The sequence below is a fragment of the Phocoena phocoena genome, chromosome X (assembly GCF_963924675.1).
Source record: "Phocoena phocoena chromosome X, mPhoPho1.1, whole genome shotgun sequence".
NCBI classification, from domain to species: domain Eukaryota; kingdom Metazoa; phylum Chordata; class Mammalia; order Artiodactyla; family Phocoenidae; genus Phocoena; species Phocoena phocoena.
Window position 1 is genome coordinate 109,654,065 of NC_089240.1, and position 17,851 is coordinate 109,671,915.

Consider the following 17,851-nt stretch of genomic DNA (forward strand, 5'->3'; position numbering starts at 1 on the left):
GGAGAGGGGTCAAGTGCTGCGGGCAGAGGTCACAGCAGGTCCGTACAGGAGGTCTGCAGGGGTGAGGGAGAAGTTCAGTGAACTGAAAGAAGCTGAGAGTGTGGAGCAGGAAGTACAAGGCCGAGGAAGATGATGCACTTGGGAGTGGCTCCAACCGACTTGCTCTCTAATATGCACACTTTCCTCCCTTCACCCACTTGCTCCCTTTCAAAGAGAAGAGAATTTAATTTAGAAGAATCAGGTTTTATTTAGTGATGTGAACATTAAGAATTTGCCTACATGGATGAAATATTCACAAAGGACTTGATTATTCACACTCATACATACAGAGGAAGTCTGCTGAATAAAAAACGCTCCTTTACCCATCCAAGCTGCTGTCGGGGACAGCAAAGGGCCTGCCTGTTCCACAGCAGTCTTCAGTCTTCATGAATGTTGAAAAGCTTTGCTACTTCGTTGAGATCTTCATGTTCCTCACCGTCCTTAATGATCTGAGGGACAGAGGAACAAGGAGCGTGTGGGCTGGGCCGCACACCAGGGCAGCCGGGGCCAGTCGCCACTTCACACTGGGAGGGAGTTGTGGGAATGGCTTTCTACGAAGCCCAAGTGAGCACATGCCAATGCCCATGCTACCCGGCCATGTCCTGAGTGAAAAAGAAACATACCCGAGCCAAGGCGATACCTTTGTTCTGCTCAGACACAGTCTGACCTGGGTGGACAGTGCGTGGCAGGACATCTGACAAAGTCACAGGGACGGTTTCCGCCCACACCTCCCATCTTCCTCTCAGAGCTCTGACGGGCACCTACCTTCCTTGCTATTGGCATTCGGTTGAAGATGTTCCACAGCACGATTCCCACCACCACTTTGTCCCTGAGGTAGAAGATGACGCCTTTGCCGTAGTCCTCCCCTTGGGCAGGGGCCTGGGGGACTACAGGGTTGCTGGGAGGAAGAGTGATTTCTGAGGCCTCAGACTCTGTCTCACTCTCTGATCGGATACCAGTCCCTGTAGCCAATCCCCAAAACAAACAAGCAAAGTCAAAACAAAACAAAGTCAGTTCTTATGAGCTTGGAAATTCTAGAAGGCAAGTATCTTTCAACACCTGCTTCAAGCTGCTTCTAAATGATTTGTTTTTCTATGCCACCTCAGTAAACACTGGCCTATTCCAGCCCCTCTCCATTGACAAAGCCAACAAAAGCTCTTCCTTGCCAGCTCCTGGGCACTGGGTCAGTCTGACCCCAAACTTCCTATCTCATTTTCAATTTACATTACGGATATTTCCTGGGATCTTTTTTCAAACTACAGAAGACTTGCTCTTGTTCCCTGAGAAACATTCTAGTGCTACATGGTCAGTACAACAGCCACTAGTCACATATAGCTATTCTAATTAAAATTAATTCAAAATTGAAGTTTATTTTAGTTAAAATTAAATAAAATGTAAAATTCAGTTCCTCATTTGCACTACCCACATTTCAAATACTAAAGAGCCACATGTGGCTAGTGGCTAATGTATTGGACAGAGTAGAGATAGAACACTGCCATCATAGCAGAAAGTTCACTTGGATGGCACTGCCAGAGACACTCTGGCCAAAGCAGAAGGCACTTCCATATGGAAGAACCATATGGAAGTGTTTCCTCCTGTGCAGGGTGGTGGCAACAGCCTGGGGAGAGGGCATTTTGTCTTCTGGGAACAACCAGGCCTCAAGTAATACTGCCCAGTGGAGAGAGTAGTGACCTGTAGTTTATAAACACCTACTGTATAAGTCCCTGGGTCCCCCTCCTGGATCCACTTCCCAGGAGAGGTCCGAATTAAGGAGTGGGTATATGTAATCCACCTAGATTACACAGGAAAAGGACCTCGTATCCATATAATGTCTTGCTTTCTCCTTCTTAAAGAACAACTTGTCCTTGAAATGCCTCTAACAAGAGGACACAGAGGTTAAATAACTTCAGCCAAGGTCACGAAGGGAGAGAGAAGAGACCTAGGAGTTAATGAAAGAGATGTGTGTCGGAGAGAAGTTCATTCCGAGAGGTGCCTCCCGTCTAGAGAAAACCCGCTATTAAGATCTGACAAATGGAATTAGAGGCAGCTCAAGGACTACTCAGCCCAGTTCTTCACTGTTCAGGGCCCAAGGAGGGGAGCAGGTCCCAAACTAAGGTTCTCAGGCCTAGTTCTTGGGATCAGCAGGAAGCAAAAAAAAAAAAAAAAAAAGCCATTGAAAAAGTTCAGGTTTTCTTCATCACGCAGGTCTTCCTAGTCCCTCGGGACAAACTAGACTTACAGAGTCGTTGAGTTAGCCACCGTCCAAGAGTCCAAGAGTCTAGGACGACACCCACAATCCACAATATCTATGCTTTGACCAGGATACCTGATTTTGCCAGCTCTCAGACCACTAAAGAGTGAGGACTTCGGGTTTGGTTTATTTTAAAGCACAACATGAAGAGAGGCTTTCACTGACAGTTCCCTCTGGCCAACACAGATACCCCTTGTTCAGGAGGATTTGGACCATGGTTTCTCAACACTCTTCCAAGAGAAGTGGTTGGGCTTCCTTACCTGACTGCTCTGTGGCAGATTTGGGGTTGTCTTGTGCGGTTGCTTTTGCAAAAACGCCGACTGTGGGCAAACTACTGTCCACAAGACCAATAGCTTCATAGCCAACATCGGGGCCCAAATCACTCCTAAGGAAGGAGAGAGAAGAGGGTGTTCTGTCAAAGGACTGTAAAGGATGGTGCGGTAGAACGTTTCCGCTAAGGCACCACACTTTCATGCCAACCAAAGAAACTGGTATGTGCCACAGCAAGAGAAACGCCAAACTGATCTGTCGCCTGCTAGGACATCTGGGGACAATTGTGAGAAAGCACAATTATTCCAAACAGGTTTTATTTTCCTAACAAGCCACTATGCATATCACAGATCCATACAATGATCTACACTTTCTTAAATTTAATCATTAATTTTTACCATATCACATTTGGGGGGGGGTGGGTTCCCCACATTTACTATTCACTACCTTCCTTTACTCTTTTTAAAACTGCCTTTTTGAAACTTTGAAGAGTGCTCCATATTTATGGAATGCAGAATCTGGGGTATTTTGTGGTTTTATTAACTGACAATATTTCCTCTTAGCCTTCAATTTTCAAGGCTGAAGTGCTTTCTATAAAGTGGCACCTTCACTCACTTGGTCATTTTATTTTCATTGTTCTTCTTGGAAACTTTTCCTATCATCATCATGCTGTTTTTAATACGCTAGGAACTTCACAGAATACTTGTGGCACAGACACACTATGGTTTTGTAATCATCCAAGCTACTTGAGATGTTTTGTTTCTGGTGCTCTACATTTTGTTATCTTCTTGGCCACAGAAGCTCACTGGACTGGTGTCTTCAGGGAACAGTCTACAATGACTTCTTGGATTCCGTTCCTGGAACCTAACTGATAATTGTACAGCTACGAACTACTTTTTTTCCTAACTGCATTATCTTACACGTGTTGACCCTGAAAGCCATCTGTTATGTTTTTTGCTGCCCACTCATGAAACTGTGTGTGATCGTCTTAAAATGTACTCTCATCAGCTGAGAATTTCCCCAACGGAAACTGCTTAGAGGCTTCTGAAACCCTGAAGTTTTATGTACCCCATCTTTCACATCAACAAGATGAGAGTGGGCCAAACAGGGCCAGCTCCAGTATTCAAGAATGTCCATTGAGAACTTTCTACTACCCAGAGAGCTGCCTATATACGTCTGACTCTGAGTTGCTGATCTTAAGGGTTACATATGAGTGAGCTGCCTTTTTTGTCAGTAGGTTGGGCTCAGCAGAATTAGCAGCAAAGAGCAAATAAAATATACTGCTGTCTGTATCTAAGAGCACACTTTTGTACTACCTACTGTAGCTCGAACTCTGAGCTATTTTAGCAGAAGTGCTGATGCCATTTCCATTCATTCACCTAGTCTAACTTATGTCAGATGGAACCCTTTTGCCAGAAGATGGCTCGGGGGTAGGATGCGTGGACACGAGATGGAATTTTTTCACCCTCTGTATGAAGCTAACTGGCCCACCAGGAAACCAAAGCATATAACTGTGGTTCCATTAATTCTGTGTTCTAACCAATTGAGTCCTCAAGGCACAAAACTATTACCAGAACATTGACTGATGCCAGTACGGCTTAGCAGCTCCAGTCATATTTTCTCCAGCCAATCTTCCGCTCACAACAGCGTGATCATGGTGCTCCACCCGCCTCCTACCCAACTTTATATCGTAGAAACATGCAGCATCTCCTGCCTTTGGAGACAAATACATTACGTGAGCACATGATAAAAAAGCAAGTTAAGGACAGAACATACACTTTGGGGGCTCAAAAAATGCTTGTGATGTTAACTAATGATTTCCAACCACAGGCCAGAATCATACCTACACTACCAAAAACAGTTGCGCTTCCATTTTTACAAAAACCATTCTATGCTTCCACAAAGTTACCCTTAATCGTCCATGCTCCAGCTTACACCTATTTCTTCTCATTCTGCCCTCAGCAGAAACAGGATATTTAATAACCATGATTTGCAGAATATTCTTTCCTGTGTGGAATCCAGTTTTTAGATGTGACTGCCTCTTACCTAGACATCTTTTCCAAGATAAAATTTTTTTGGTCATTCACTATTCATTCATTAATTCAACAAGTATTTACAGAATACTTACTCTGTACAAAGCATTATACTGTCTGGGCTGCAGAGACACGCCCGACATAGACCTTGCCCATGAGGAGTGTTTAAGTGAGTTGAGGAAGGTGTGGCACTCTTCCTCACTATGGTGTACCCTGCCAGAGGTACGCAGTGAGAGAGCTCAGTGTTTCAAGCAGAGAGAGAACCCCCGGCTGGAGGTGAACAAGGCCAGCTTCACAACGGATGTGGTATGGGAGCTCTCTCACCCTTTGTTCATCTTTGTGGCTATTCAGACACCCCCAAAGCAACCTAAAAATCCAACATGTGAGCAATGGCGAGATAAACTCTGAAATCCACCTAATGGAATATTATACAGTCGTTACACTGCTTATGGAATCTGAAGCAATGTGGAAAAAAACTTACATTCGAATGTTAAGTGAAAAAGAAAATACAAATGTTTATACGTAGTATGCTCGCCATGACTGTCTACAACAAAGAAAAAAACTATGCGCGAGAAAGTGAAGGGAAGAAACTACACCTAAACATCAGTGGTTGCTGCAGGGGAATGTCCCTTTCTCCTTTTTGCCTGTGTTTTTCATACTGAGCATGTACTGCTTTTATAACAATTTTTTAAAATCCAGTACACTGTAACTTTAAAAAAAAAAATCTTTACGGGAAAAACACCCTGCAAAGTTCCTATGTCTTCAGTTGCAGAGTCCATAATCAAACACAATACACTTGTAATGATCTAACAATAGGGAAATTACCTCATGGTTCCTACATACTATAGTCTTGTTTGTGTCATAACAGATTTTTAAAAACAGCTAAAAATAGTACTCAAGGAAAATGAAAATGGAGTAATTTTCCTTTCCAGAGAATGTTATAAAACTGCCTCATCCTCCATTCCCTGGACTCGTGTTCAGGCAAGGGAATAGAAGATCAGTCTGAAAGCTGCGCACACGCCTGCCAGGGTCATGTTGATGGCTGCTGCCAACAGTGGAACCAGGAGAGACCTACTCCTGTGGGCACGAACACTGTTCATTTCCTTTTCCATGAGCCTGCGGCATGAGGCCAGACCTGATCTCGTAAACCAAGCAGTTCACGAGTTTCTGCTCTCCACCCTCAGCTTCCAAACATGCTGACCCTATTTGGGTGAGCTGCTGCCGAGCCTTCACACACCACCGGGCAGACCTGCTCCCAGGCCGGGACCAAGGCACCGTGCCTGGTCAGGCTGTCATTGCATACTTACCACCCAGATGTTAGAGCGGGCCTGGAGCTCTGCATTTACACGGAAGCCACCAAAATCAGAGTCTATCTCCAGTCCGCCAGTCTTGGCCAACTCAACATTGGGCTCCAGGCCCACGGCTGCCACTATGTGGTCAGTTTCTACCTGAGGACAAAAAGAATTCAGTCAATTATTACAGTTTCCTCATATGCCTATGAACCCAGCGACTGTAAATCACAGTCACAAAAAAAATCACAAAAAATCGGGCCTTTACAAAAAAAAAAAATCATCGGGTAACTCTGGTCAAAAGATTTTAAGTTCCATTTCATAAAGTGTCACCCCTCCACACATACATACCCGCTACCATCTGAACAGAAATCTGCCACCCGAGGAAGGCCTCAAAAATCTGTGACACACATAGGAAGAGGCTATGGGAAATGGTTCCCAGCCGGCTACTCTGGCTCTCATCATTCTTCTTTTAGCAAAAGACAGTTCATTAAGAAAATTATGACAGGTTAATGGCGACTGCCAAGACAACTAATCTACTGGTATCAAATGAAGGAGTGAGAATGAGGAAAGGGCAGAGCACGCTTGGAAGGTGTTCTGGCAGCCTGTCTTCCCCTCCTTACCTTCCGGCCATCTTTCAGCTTGATGAGTAACCTGCCACCGCCAACTCCAACTGATTGCACAATAGCACTGGGCAGCACCTTAACCCCCTCTGTAAAGGCAAACGAGACCTGAGGCTGAGCCTGTGAGCCTACCACCTTCGTGACAACCAGAGAAGCTGATGAGAGTAATCATTAGTACGTAGGCAGCCTTGGAGAGCCACAGGCACCCACGCCCACAGTTCACTTCCAGCACTTCCAGGAATCTGGTGTGTCAGATTCAGAACACCTACATGAAGCTGGCTGACATGAGAATGGTGGAAATTTTCATCGGGCAGCTGGTAAGGCTTATAGACAGAGGGTTCCCAAAGAAGCAAGTTTTGCCTTAGTCTTCACTCAAGGCAAGAGTGGGAGCATATGGAAAGAGTGTCTCTACCTTGCCTGACTTTTTCCATGGTCCAGTTGCTGAGGTATTCGGGGAGGATCTTTCCCATATTTCCTTTCTCAGGGAAGAGCTGAATCACTTCTGTGCCCGAGGCTCGAGCTGGGAAGAAGAAACAGAGTAGGTATAGTGGAGGCAAAAGTCAATCCTAGAAGACAGGAAGAGAAGTAAAGGAGCCGCAGGCAGCCGTCTACTAAACACAGGGCAATGCCGCGACCCAGGCCAGAGCGCACATTTGTGGGGCACTAGGGCACAAGGGCATCCATAAGGCAAATACAACAGATGCCAGAACTTGTCCCTGGATTCAACTACATACTGTGAACTCAGTGCACTTATACTTAGGCTTACACAAGCGCCTTGCAAGCTCTGAATAGTAAGCACCCTCCCGAGAAGATGCCCTGATTTCACACAGCTGAAAAATAACATTAAGAAAAAAATGGTTGCCATGAAACATTCAAACTGGAACTCACAGATCTGTCAAGCTGGGAACCATCATGTATCTGAAAGAAGTCTTTGACTTTTACAGGGAGCAGCAGTTCAAAGATACATACAGTTCTGTAGTCTACATTGCCCCTACCATCTTAATAACTCACTTTCCTTAATATTTTATTTCTAAGGAGTCCTGGCCTAGAGGCGAGAGGAAAGGAAAAAGGAAAGAAAGCGGCACTGCTCAGATGACAGCTTTTCGATCACTAAGGCATCCCTCATCAGACCTAAGCTCAGTGATTAGTTTTTCACCATGTAAACCTTAATCAAACTCTTTCTACTGATCCTGGTAAATGCATCTCTGAAAAGCATGTGATATAAGACCAGAGAAAGAAAATCGAGGTCACTCCCCAATACTCACCCTTTCGGCCAAGAGCACAGGCCAGTTCGCTACCAAGGAAGCCCCCACCGATAATTGTAATCGACTTGACTTCCCGGGAAATCTTCTCTAAGGTTCTAAAGTCTTCAATCTGCAGGATCACACACGTTTAGTCCATTGATTTCCCAAAGGGGCATAGGATGATAATACCAGGAAATAGTTTTGCTAAATCCTTGACAACAATAATTTGCACACAAAATCTTCTCCTTGTATAAAGTGGCTCAATTACAGCCTCTATTTTATTGATGTAAATTTCTTTCTCCAATGTAACACTCTTTCTAATAACAGTGGTTCTCAACTGGGGGCAGATATACTCCCCCTCCCCCAGGGGACATCTGGCAATGTCTGGAGACATTTTTGGCTGTCACAACTAGAGTGGGGAGATACTAGTTGAAGCTAGTATGTAGAGTCCAGGGACGCTGCTGAACACCCTACAATGCACAGGACAGCCCCTCACAACAAATGGTTATACGGCCCAAAATGCCAATAGTGCCAAGGTTGACAAACCTTGTTGTATCAAGAACTTAAAGGACAGTACAAACCTTTTCCGACACCCATAGCGGTGGCTGAAATTTTTCAGCAGTTTTCATAAGTAAAGCATGGTGTTAAGAAGCAATCCCCCGCTTCCTTTTTCGCTTAGGTACTCTTAACTTTCCCCCTAAAGTCTCTACAATAGCACTTGCAGTGAAAAATGCCAAGAGGCTATAAGGAGTTCCAACGACTCAAATGCATCAGGAGAAAACAACTATGGAAGGGCAATCGAAGGAACTATAGCAAGCAATAAAAAACACTAAATCTGTTTTTCTCCTAGGAGCTCAAAACCCTTGAGTGAGGTATCTGAGGTGCAGGGAGAGGAAGTGACTTGCTCAAGGCCAGATAACAAGCCTGTAGAAGAGCCATAGTTAGAACTTCAATCTCCCAATTCCCCGGGTGGGTACTTGGGGACCACAAGATTATGCTACCTCTTCAAAACCGCCACAACGAAAGCACTAAAGCTGACAATTACCTTTCTGAAAAGTGTTGTCCTACTCTTCACCTCTGCTCCAGCCCTGTCAATGGCAGACAGACTTCTTGGCGTGCCTCCTGGAAATAAGAGGAGAAAAATCCTTCAGCCCAACGAGCAGGAGCTAGCCCAAACAATCCCCCCACAAAGGTGGTGCTGTGGTGTGTGCTGCTGGTGTCACAGTGGCATCAACAGGATACAAGGCTTTGTTTTCCCTCCACTCGCCCCACAGTGGGCTTTAATCAATTTCCTTTGAAAAGCAGATTTGAGAGTATCTCTTCAAAGGGCCCACCATTCCCACAGATGGCCAGAAGCCCTCACTTTTTGCTCCCGTTCTCGTCTACTTTTTCATGAGGATTCACCAGAAAGCACGGCTATGTTTGTTTAAGCAACTGCATCCTTCTCCTCTCTTGATTTCTGATTGGAACTGGCAATGAAGCCATGAGGTTATATCACTTTCAGGACACAGGGCAGAGGGCAGAAGGCAAAGGCTAAGCAGGGAGAGAAAAAAGAAAGGCAGTCCTCTTCAGTACCCACCCGTCATGCCTTTACCAGAAGAAACAATACGCATAATCCAGACGGGCAACTGATCAGATGCTTGTAGTTAGCCAAGCTTTGCACCAAGAGAAGACACCCACTTCAGAGTCTGGGTTTCAGTTTTCTTAAGATTAAGTAATGCCTTTATACTAAAACTTGAATGAGCTGTATCAGGGAATAAAGCCATCTCCAGAAATACTCACCTGTTGCAATCAAGCACTTTTCATAGGTTATTTGAGAGCCATCATTAAGTTTTGCCACATTGCCTCTCACATCCAGCTGTACTACCTGGTACAGTCAAACACATACACACACAAAAAGATAGAAATTGGCTTTAAAATTTTTTACTGAGATATACAACATAAAATTCACCATTTTAAAGTGTACAGTTCAGTGGGTTTTAGTATATTCATAAGGTTGTACAACCATCACCACTATATAATTCTGGAACATTTCCATCACCCCCCAAAGGAACCCTGTACCCATCAGCCCAATGAGAAGAGCTAGTTCTTGACCTAAGGTGATCCTTAAGAAACCATTTCTAGGTAATCACTGGCACTACAGTTTCTGGTACCCAGTTTCTTCAAGTAGTCATGATTTCCTAAGCAGCCAACATTAGAGTTAAGTCCCTACTGTCCCAAAGTTCCTGCCCAATTTGTGGAAATGGAGAACAGGGACAGACTTTTCTGCCTGGCTCTTTGGGACCCTTACTTCTTTAACAACTCTCCTACATCCTCAACAGCTTTGCAGGATGCTTTCTCCAACTTCTAGCTTTCACTAAAACTGAGCCCGTTCCCCCCGGCCCCAGGAAAGCTCATACATAGACTGCTCACTCACCCAAATTCCTCCCCATCACAAGGAGAGGGTGTTGGCTGCTGGTGGTTCCAAGTTATTCTTGTACTATCATCCCCTCTGAAGGACACCGACATATATCCCTGCAAATCAGTGTTATCCAGCCTCCTCCTGGTCACTCCTCATTGACTGAAGTCCTTGGCAGCTGGCTTATACTTCTCCTCTGAGCCACATCTAGAATCCTATCTCTTAAACTTCTCCTTCAAACATCTCACTCTTTGGTCACAATTTTCCATTCTTCCAGCTTTCTCTTGGTTCCACCGTCACCTATCCTTGCTTTTGATTTTCTCCATTTATCCAGTGGGCTGTTCCATTCCAACTAATCTGGGCCAGTAGTAGATCATCCAAACTGTGCTCTTGCCAGCATCCCTAATTTCCTTGCACCCTGCTCCTTAGGGTGAAAAGCTTGAGCTCTGCAGTCAGAGAGACTGGGGTTCCTGGCTCTGCTCTACTCCTTATGAGCAGTGAGGCCATTCATTCAAGACATATTTATTAAGCACCTCGTATGTGTCGGGCACTGTGGTAAGTGCTGGGGACACAATGTTGGGAAAAACAGATACCTTCCTGCCTTCAGAGTGTAGTAGCCAAGATAGACAATTTAACATGTACTACAATCAAGAGTGAAAAATCAAGTGAGAAATGCTCTAAGAAGGACAGTACAGGTAGCGCTAGAAACATATGCCAGGTGCACTCAATCGGGTTTTCCGGGGTGGAGGGGTGGGGGTGGGCAACGACATAAACTGAGATTGGATGGGTGCGCAGCTTCCCTAGCCACCTTTGATTTGTCCTGGGTGATATCCCTCTTCAATCCAACCCCTGTACTCAACCCTCAAACTGCTCACTCTCAGATAACCACCTGGTGTCCTAGTTTATTGCAAAAACAAGTAAAGCCATCAGATGTGATCTTCCTCAGCTTCCCGTACGGATTCCCACCTCCCAACGCCCAAATAAAAACTTTACTTCCTTTCTTCCAGCTTCTGGGATGAGGTGGCCTTTCTGTTCTGTTTCTATGCCTGACCCCCATCCCTTTCTTTCTCTCCCAGAACATCCCCCTATTAGTCACCTGCTCATTCCCCCATCTCTCTCCTGACATCCTACCCCTCAGCCCACTGACATGTTTAAGTCTGTCCCATCCTAAATGTCCCACCTTTGATTCTATGTCCTCCTCAAGCTTTTGTCCAATGTCATCTCCGTTTTGTCATTTAAACTTTCTGAGAGAGAAGTTTATCTTCTTTTCTAACTTCACGATGATATCTGAGCACCTAAATGTAATGGGTCATTTTATGATTCTTTTTTAGCAGATTCTTTTGCTGTGGTAATACTATGGATCACATCCTGCTTCTTGAAACTCCAACCTTGGCCCCTGCCCTGGGTTTTCCTCATCCTATGCTTTTAGTACTTCTTTCCTAGCCTCCTTTTTGGACATTTTTTCTTAAGCCCATTTCCTGAAATTTGGGTTCCTCAGGGTTCCATCTTTGCCTCACTCCTTTTCTGACTACCTCAGTTCTCCACGGGAGGCCTCACCTACTCTCGTCGTTTCAAACCCTACTCACACGTGGATGATTCCCAAATCTGTATCTGAGCCCAGAACCCTCCTCTGAACATTACAGTCATGTATCCAACTGCCCTTAGGACATATCCACACAGATATTCCATTTAATACTTAACAGTCCAAAACGAAATTTTATGTCCCCCTTAAACTAGGTCTTCCTCTTGCAATGTCTCTCTCAGCTGGGGGTGTACCACCATCTACCACACAAGCTGGAAATCAGAAAGTCATCTTTGCCTCCCCCTCTCCCTCACGTTCTGCCTCCAATCAGTTGCCACCACGCCCTACCAAGTTTGCCTTTTTGCCGTCAGTCTGTTCCCTGCTCTTCACCACCTTTCTGTTAGGAAGCTATACAATGATGTAATTAAGAGCTTGGGCTCTGGAATCAGAATTCTCCATTCAGAGAGATCTGGGCTCAAATTCTGTCTCCACCACTTATTAACTATGTGATCTTGAGCAAGTTACTTAACCTCTTTTTCATCTCAATTTCTTTCTCTATCAAATGAAAATAATAATAGTACCTACTTCGTAAGATTATTGTGAGGGTAAAATGATGTAATACACGTAAAGCACTTAAAAAAACTATGCTTACTTCACCTTCTTCATCATCATCATCACCACCACCACCACCACCACTACGGCCCTAATTTGGGCTCCCATCATCTCTCACCTGGATTATTATAATCGTCTTCAAAATGGTTTATCTCTAATCTTGTTCCCCTGAAGACCATCTTCCTCACAGCCAACCGAGTGATTACTTAAAATTCAATCCAACTGTTTTATATCCTTGTTTAAAACTCAACAGCTCCTCAGTGCCAATGCGATAAAACTCAAGTTCTTTCACACGACAAAGCTCTCAACGATCAGACCCCGCACGACTTCTCAGTTTCATCTCCTGCCACTCCTTAACTTTCTGCTCTGTCGGCACCTAGCTGCTTGTGTTCCCCTGCACCAAACATGCTTTTTCATACCCTTGTGCCTTTGCTTATGCTATTCTTTTTTACTTGAATGCTTTTCACTTTTCTCTAATCTGGTGAATGCTTCTTTGCTCCATAAGATTTCTCATTCTGTAAGACTGCCTTCTCCAGCAAGCCTTTCCTGAAACCATCGTTATACTGGGCACACTTCCCAATAATTCCCACAGTATACTGAGTTTCTTTCTTACTTCAAATCTGTGTTATGATTATCTGTTCATGTTTCTGCCTAATACTGCTAGCCCCTGGAGGACAGGGCCTGTGTGCTATTTACCCATAGGTGATACTTAATACATAAGGTCTTCTTACCAGCTTATCCACAAACCCATATCCACCTTCTCTGCCTAACATCCCCTTATAGGAGAAGTGGGCCTATCCCTATCAAAGGTCAATGCCTCCACTTGTGCTCTGGATCCCATCTACTCTGGGCTTTGCGCCTTCTGATAACCCTTCCCTCTCTACTGGAACATTGCCATTAGTTTACAAACACACTCTAGACCTCCCTCTTGTTAACAAAAACAAAACATAACACAACAAAACAAAACCTTCCCTGGACCCTAAATGCCCTCCAGTAACTGCCCCCAGTATTCAGGCACTCAACTTTGTAAAGTCTAACAATATTTTCCATGCTGATGCCATGCCTGAATTATTTTACTATCCTGAATAATATACATTTGTCAATGTCTTGCCATCAATAATCCCAAAGAAATGTTAGTGTGGAAAAACAGGAAGAAGAAGGAAAGGCAGAGGAGCAAATCAGAAAAAGGAACAGCTTCAGAGTCACGGTCCCCAATGATCTGACTTCCCCGGGAAAGTTTAGCTAGCCTGCTACTCTAGGCTTGAGACTAGTGCTTTCCCCAGGAAGACACACTAATTAGTGTAGACTGGCAATATTAAACCTAAAATGACTTGATCTTTCTTTGATGAACTACAATGGCAGGACAGACATAAATGGTAGTGGGAATACAAGTCACCATGTTTGCTGCCCACATGGGCAGATAGGTGGAGCCTGACAAAGGAAGCAGCCTACTAGCTCACCTTCTTCCCAGTGAGGACGGCCACACCACCATTCTCAATGTGAGGCAGCTCCTGAGCAGAGACATAGAAAGAAGGTGGCTGGAAATATATGCTGTACGGAGAAAAGGGAAAAAATGTTATAAGTACCTGGAACTGCTATCAACTTCCCCCAGAGCTTTAGTAAAATTGCTTCCACCATGGAAAACTTTTAGGAACATTTTCTAAAGTAAGTCTCCAAGGCCACTAAATCCTGATCGCGACTTACTTATACAAAGGTGTTTTACACTAGTGAGTCTCAACTGGGAGCAGTTTTGCCTACCGGGGACATTTGACAAAGTCTGGATACATTTTTGGCTATAATAGCTTTGGGGGAGGATGCTTCTGGTATCTAGTGGGTAGAGGCCAGGGATGCTGTCAAACATCCTACGATGCACAGACAAGGCCCCCAAAACAAAGAATTATCCAACCCTAAAGGTGAGTAGTGCCGAGGTTGAGAAACCCTGCTCTGGATTTAGGTTCCTTTCAAAGTTAGAACACGAGGAGTGTCCAAGGAGCTGGTATGCACATCCACCCAAACGAGCTGTCCAGAATGGCACTGGTCAGTGGACAACTAGGTCTAGCTCCTGAGATGATTTTCCCTCAAACAGTAGACAGTAACCATGAAATATTAATTAAGGGATGGATAACATAACTGGAAGTATGCATCCTGCCTGAGAAGAGGACATGATAATACGAGTGAGGGAGGCAGGTAGATTTATAAAATTTAGTCCAGTGTCAAAGGGATCCACTAATGAGAAAAAAAATTGATACCCAAAGAACATGGTACTGGACTCAGGAGATCCAAGGAGTCTTTTAAAAGGAAAGGGCTTCTTGACTTGTATTTCCAAGTCTCTCATGCAAACATTTAAATAGAGGTTCTTCCTTACAGTGTTCCCACTATATACCCCCAATTCTGAGTGCCTCCTAGGGCATCCAAGGAAGTGCCACCGAACAGATTTTTTTTTTTTTTTTTTTTGCTTTTATGGGACATGCCTAGGCAGGTGTGAAGAAGTGACAACACAGACTGAGCTGCTCTTCACTAGAGAAGTCTAACACAAAGGTCCCGGAAACAGGAGCATTAACGCTTCAGAGGCCAACATTACATCTTCAGTTGTTGGTAGATCTGGCTAACAGAATCCAGGACTCTTGCCACTACAGCCTGTTGTTGCCTCTAAGCTATACCAAGTGGGTACCGCAGCAGACTCCAGTGTGCAGCCAAGTCATCTGTCCTACTCACTACATGCGGTTCATGCAAAATCCTGACCTACTCTTCGTGCTTAGCTGAAGTTGCTGGTCGGACCCATTTTACATAAGTGAACAGACCTCCTCTCTTTCCCATTCCATTGTTTGAATCGCAGTGTCTTTGTGACATTTGGATCATCTGAAAACCACAGTTCTTTTGAAAGAGGAGGTCTCATGTATGGCAGCTCAGGATCTTCAGATACGATTAGTACCTTTAGACACAAAACAATGATACTTATCAGAGCCAAGTCATTTAAGAGGCAAATAAAGTGTTCACATTGGCTAAGTGCTTGCAGACCACGCCCTCCATGCCAAGCAAGACAGTACGTGCCTTACCCTGGCCCCAGGATCCCGAGCCCGGATGGATCTGGCTGCAGCAAAAGCAGCAGTTCCTCCACCGATGAGCAGGAATGGAATGTGACTTGGTACCCTGACTTCAGGAACTGGCTCTCCTTCTAGAGCTGTAAGCAAAAGACCAGACAGGGTGAATTTTTTTTTAAGTCTCAGACAACTCCTTGCCACTATTTAAAGAAAAAAACAAAACACCTTTCACTTGACTTAATCGTTTACATAAAAAGCTAGCAAAACACTGCAGCTACATTAATCTTATGACATTTCATTGCATTCTGATAGTATAGGAGAAGGAAGCATCCCTTTCATTTCATAAGTGAAAAATACCCAAAAAAGAGGTGAATAATTTGGCCAATGTCATTCACTCACTAAGTCTCTCAGAACTAGAACCTAGCTTAGTGTTTAGCTATTTCTAAAATATATTAGAAAGCATATATTAGAAAGCTTCTGCCCTTCCCATTAATTTCTTAATGACCAACAGGAACATATCAAGTTCAGTTTCACCTTTTGTTAGCAATAAAGGGGGAAAACCCAGCAGATCAATCGTGGATTATTAAACAATGTTCAAAACTAAGGAGGTGGTATGAAGGAAAGCAATGGAAATTGCCTACCCAGAGTCGTGGGGCTTATTAAAGGATTAAAACATTCCTCTCTGAAAAATCAAGCCAGATGTGTGGGATGGAAGTGACGGCTAGACCTATATGCTTTAGGGAAACAAATATATCTTTAACAAATTGAAACTCCAAAGACTCAAAAGGGGAACAAAACAGACCAAAAGAATGTCCTCATGGAAAAAAGAGGGCCTTCATCTCTTTTCCAATACTTTTCCTTGCCAAGCTTGCATTTTTTATTTAAAGCTAGCCCTTAAGAGTCTAATATAAAGAAAAACAACCAATCATAATTATCACTAATTTTATTCTCAAACCCAAATTACAGTCAAACACTGTAACAAACTGCTCCCCGGTCTGGGGTAATACCATAGTTTCTGGAAGCTTACAATCTCACAGCATCATCGTGTCTAAACAGTATATCCGCAAAGCATAGCACCCAAATTGTTTATAACTTTCCCTTTATATACTGAGTCTCAAATCGTACTCACCAGATGATGTGGCCCTTTTCTGTTTCTCTTCTGGTGTCAGTCCTAACCCTGAAATTCTTTCATTGTATCTTTTTTGGTCATCTTTTATTGTCTTGTAGACCTGAAGACCCAAACATGGAGAAAATTTATTTCATCATACAGCTAGCTAGCTCATACCATAAGTAACATTCATTATCTTTCAATTAAATGAGAAGCTTTTGTCTACATGAGGTAAGTTCTTCTATGTTAGAATCACTAAGGCAAAAATTATTTTCTTAAGAAATTAAAAATACCGAGTGTGTACACACTTGGTATGGAAAGAATACAGGTAAGCAGATGGAAATGTTGCAGTTTCAGATTTCCTTAGGCTATATGTGAAGAATTTTCCTCATATTTAATTCTGAAGGTACAGCTAAAGAAAAAAGAAAAACATTTTATACTGGAAGAATAAAGTGCTAGGAAGAGCTAAACTTTATAAAAGGAGTTTTGGACTATGCTGGATACTACCTGTGAAACCAATCTATATGGTCCTGAGTAGGAAGCTGGGACATAGGTTTTCTTGGTAGATGTCCCAAGTTTCGCTAAGTACTTAGATAATGCCCTGAAGCATGTCCACCAGTATGCCTAGTCTTATAGAGTAACCCATCTTTCCCTCAATGGCCTATCCTTTTATGACACTCAGATACTTAATGGGCAAACATCTCGCTTAAACACCTACTGTATTTCAAATATACTATCTTCTCTATCCTTTCAAATTGAAGAAGGGTACCTTAGCACTGACTAGTTTTTTTTTAATACAGCATCAGAATTTATTGAAGATTTTTTAAAAAGCAGTAGGCAAGAATGACTTGTTTTAATTACAACACTTTTGCTCTTTTGTACCCCACCGGGTCAATAAGATAGGAATTTAAGTGACCATATGTCATTTGAAATCCCAGATTGTTAATTAATTTGAGGAGAAAGTAAGGACAATCAGAGGAAGTATCATAAAACATGTTCTAAGAATACTTCTATGAGCCCCTTACAAAGCAGCCCACTAGGCAATGTGCTGCAGTAAGGAACCTAGACTCTCAGACCTGGACTGGACACTTATGAACCTGGAAACATCTAACGTATGATATGAATGAACTAGAAAATTAACTACTGTATGTTAAAAGATAATGGTTATTCCTTGAATGTACCACTAAATTCATCAAATTCATAAACTGAATTCAACTCACATTAATTTCAGGAAGAAAGGTTTTTTATCTTGGCATCAGATATCATACACAAGTAGAGCATTTATTCATTCCTTAAAAAAATATTTATTTTAAGAAAGGGACGTTTACCTAAAGAGACGGCCTAAGCTGGTCAGTGTGAGTGAACAGAGAAATAAACTAGGGTCATGTTCACTTTGAAAGGGATATCCAAAAATAGCCTAG

General features: G+C 43.4%; 1 protein-coding gene across 3 annotated transcripts in view; it reads right to left on the bottom strand.

The window, feature by feature from the left end:
* Positions 1-222: 222 nt before the first annotated feature.
* AIFM1 (apoptosis inducing factor mitochondria associated 1) overlaps positions 223-17,851 on the bottom strand; it is a 28,017-nt gene continuing 10,388 nt past the window's right edge. Inside the window, exons 3-16 of one of the 3 annotated variants that reach the window (XM_065900549.1) lie at positions 16,452-16,551; positions 15,338-15,462; positions 15,083-15,213; positions 13,742-13,832; positions 9,532-9,616; positions 8,795-8,871; positions 7,771-7,879; positions 6,918-7,025; positions 6,506-6,594; positions 5,901-6,041; positions 4,132-4,274; positions 2,551-2,675; positions 805-1,001; positions 223-488 (exon numbers count right to left, since the gene is read on the bottom strand). In XM_065900549.1, coding sequence (XP_065756621.1) covers positions 417-488; positions 805-1,001; positions 2,551-2,675; positions 4,132-4,274; positions 5,901-6,041; positions 6,506-6,594; positions 6,918-7,025; positions 7,771-7,879; positions 8,795-8,871; positions 9,532-9,616; positions 13,742-13,832; positions 15,083-15,213; positions 15,338-15,462; positions 16,452-16,551 — 1,593 coding nt within the window. In that variant the 3' untranslated portion in view covers positions 223-416. The remainder of the gene's footprint in view (positions 489-804; positions 1,002-2,550; positions 2,676-4,131; positions 4,275-5,900; positions 6,042-6,505; positions 6,595-6,917; positions 7,026-7,770; positions 7,880-8,794; positions 8,872-9,531; positions 9,617-13,741; positions 13,833-15,082; positions 15,214-15,337; positions 15,463-16,451; positions 16,552-17,851) is intronic. The other 2 variants (XM_065900550.1, XM_065900551.1) reach the window with 2 other exon arrangements.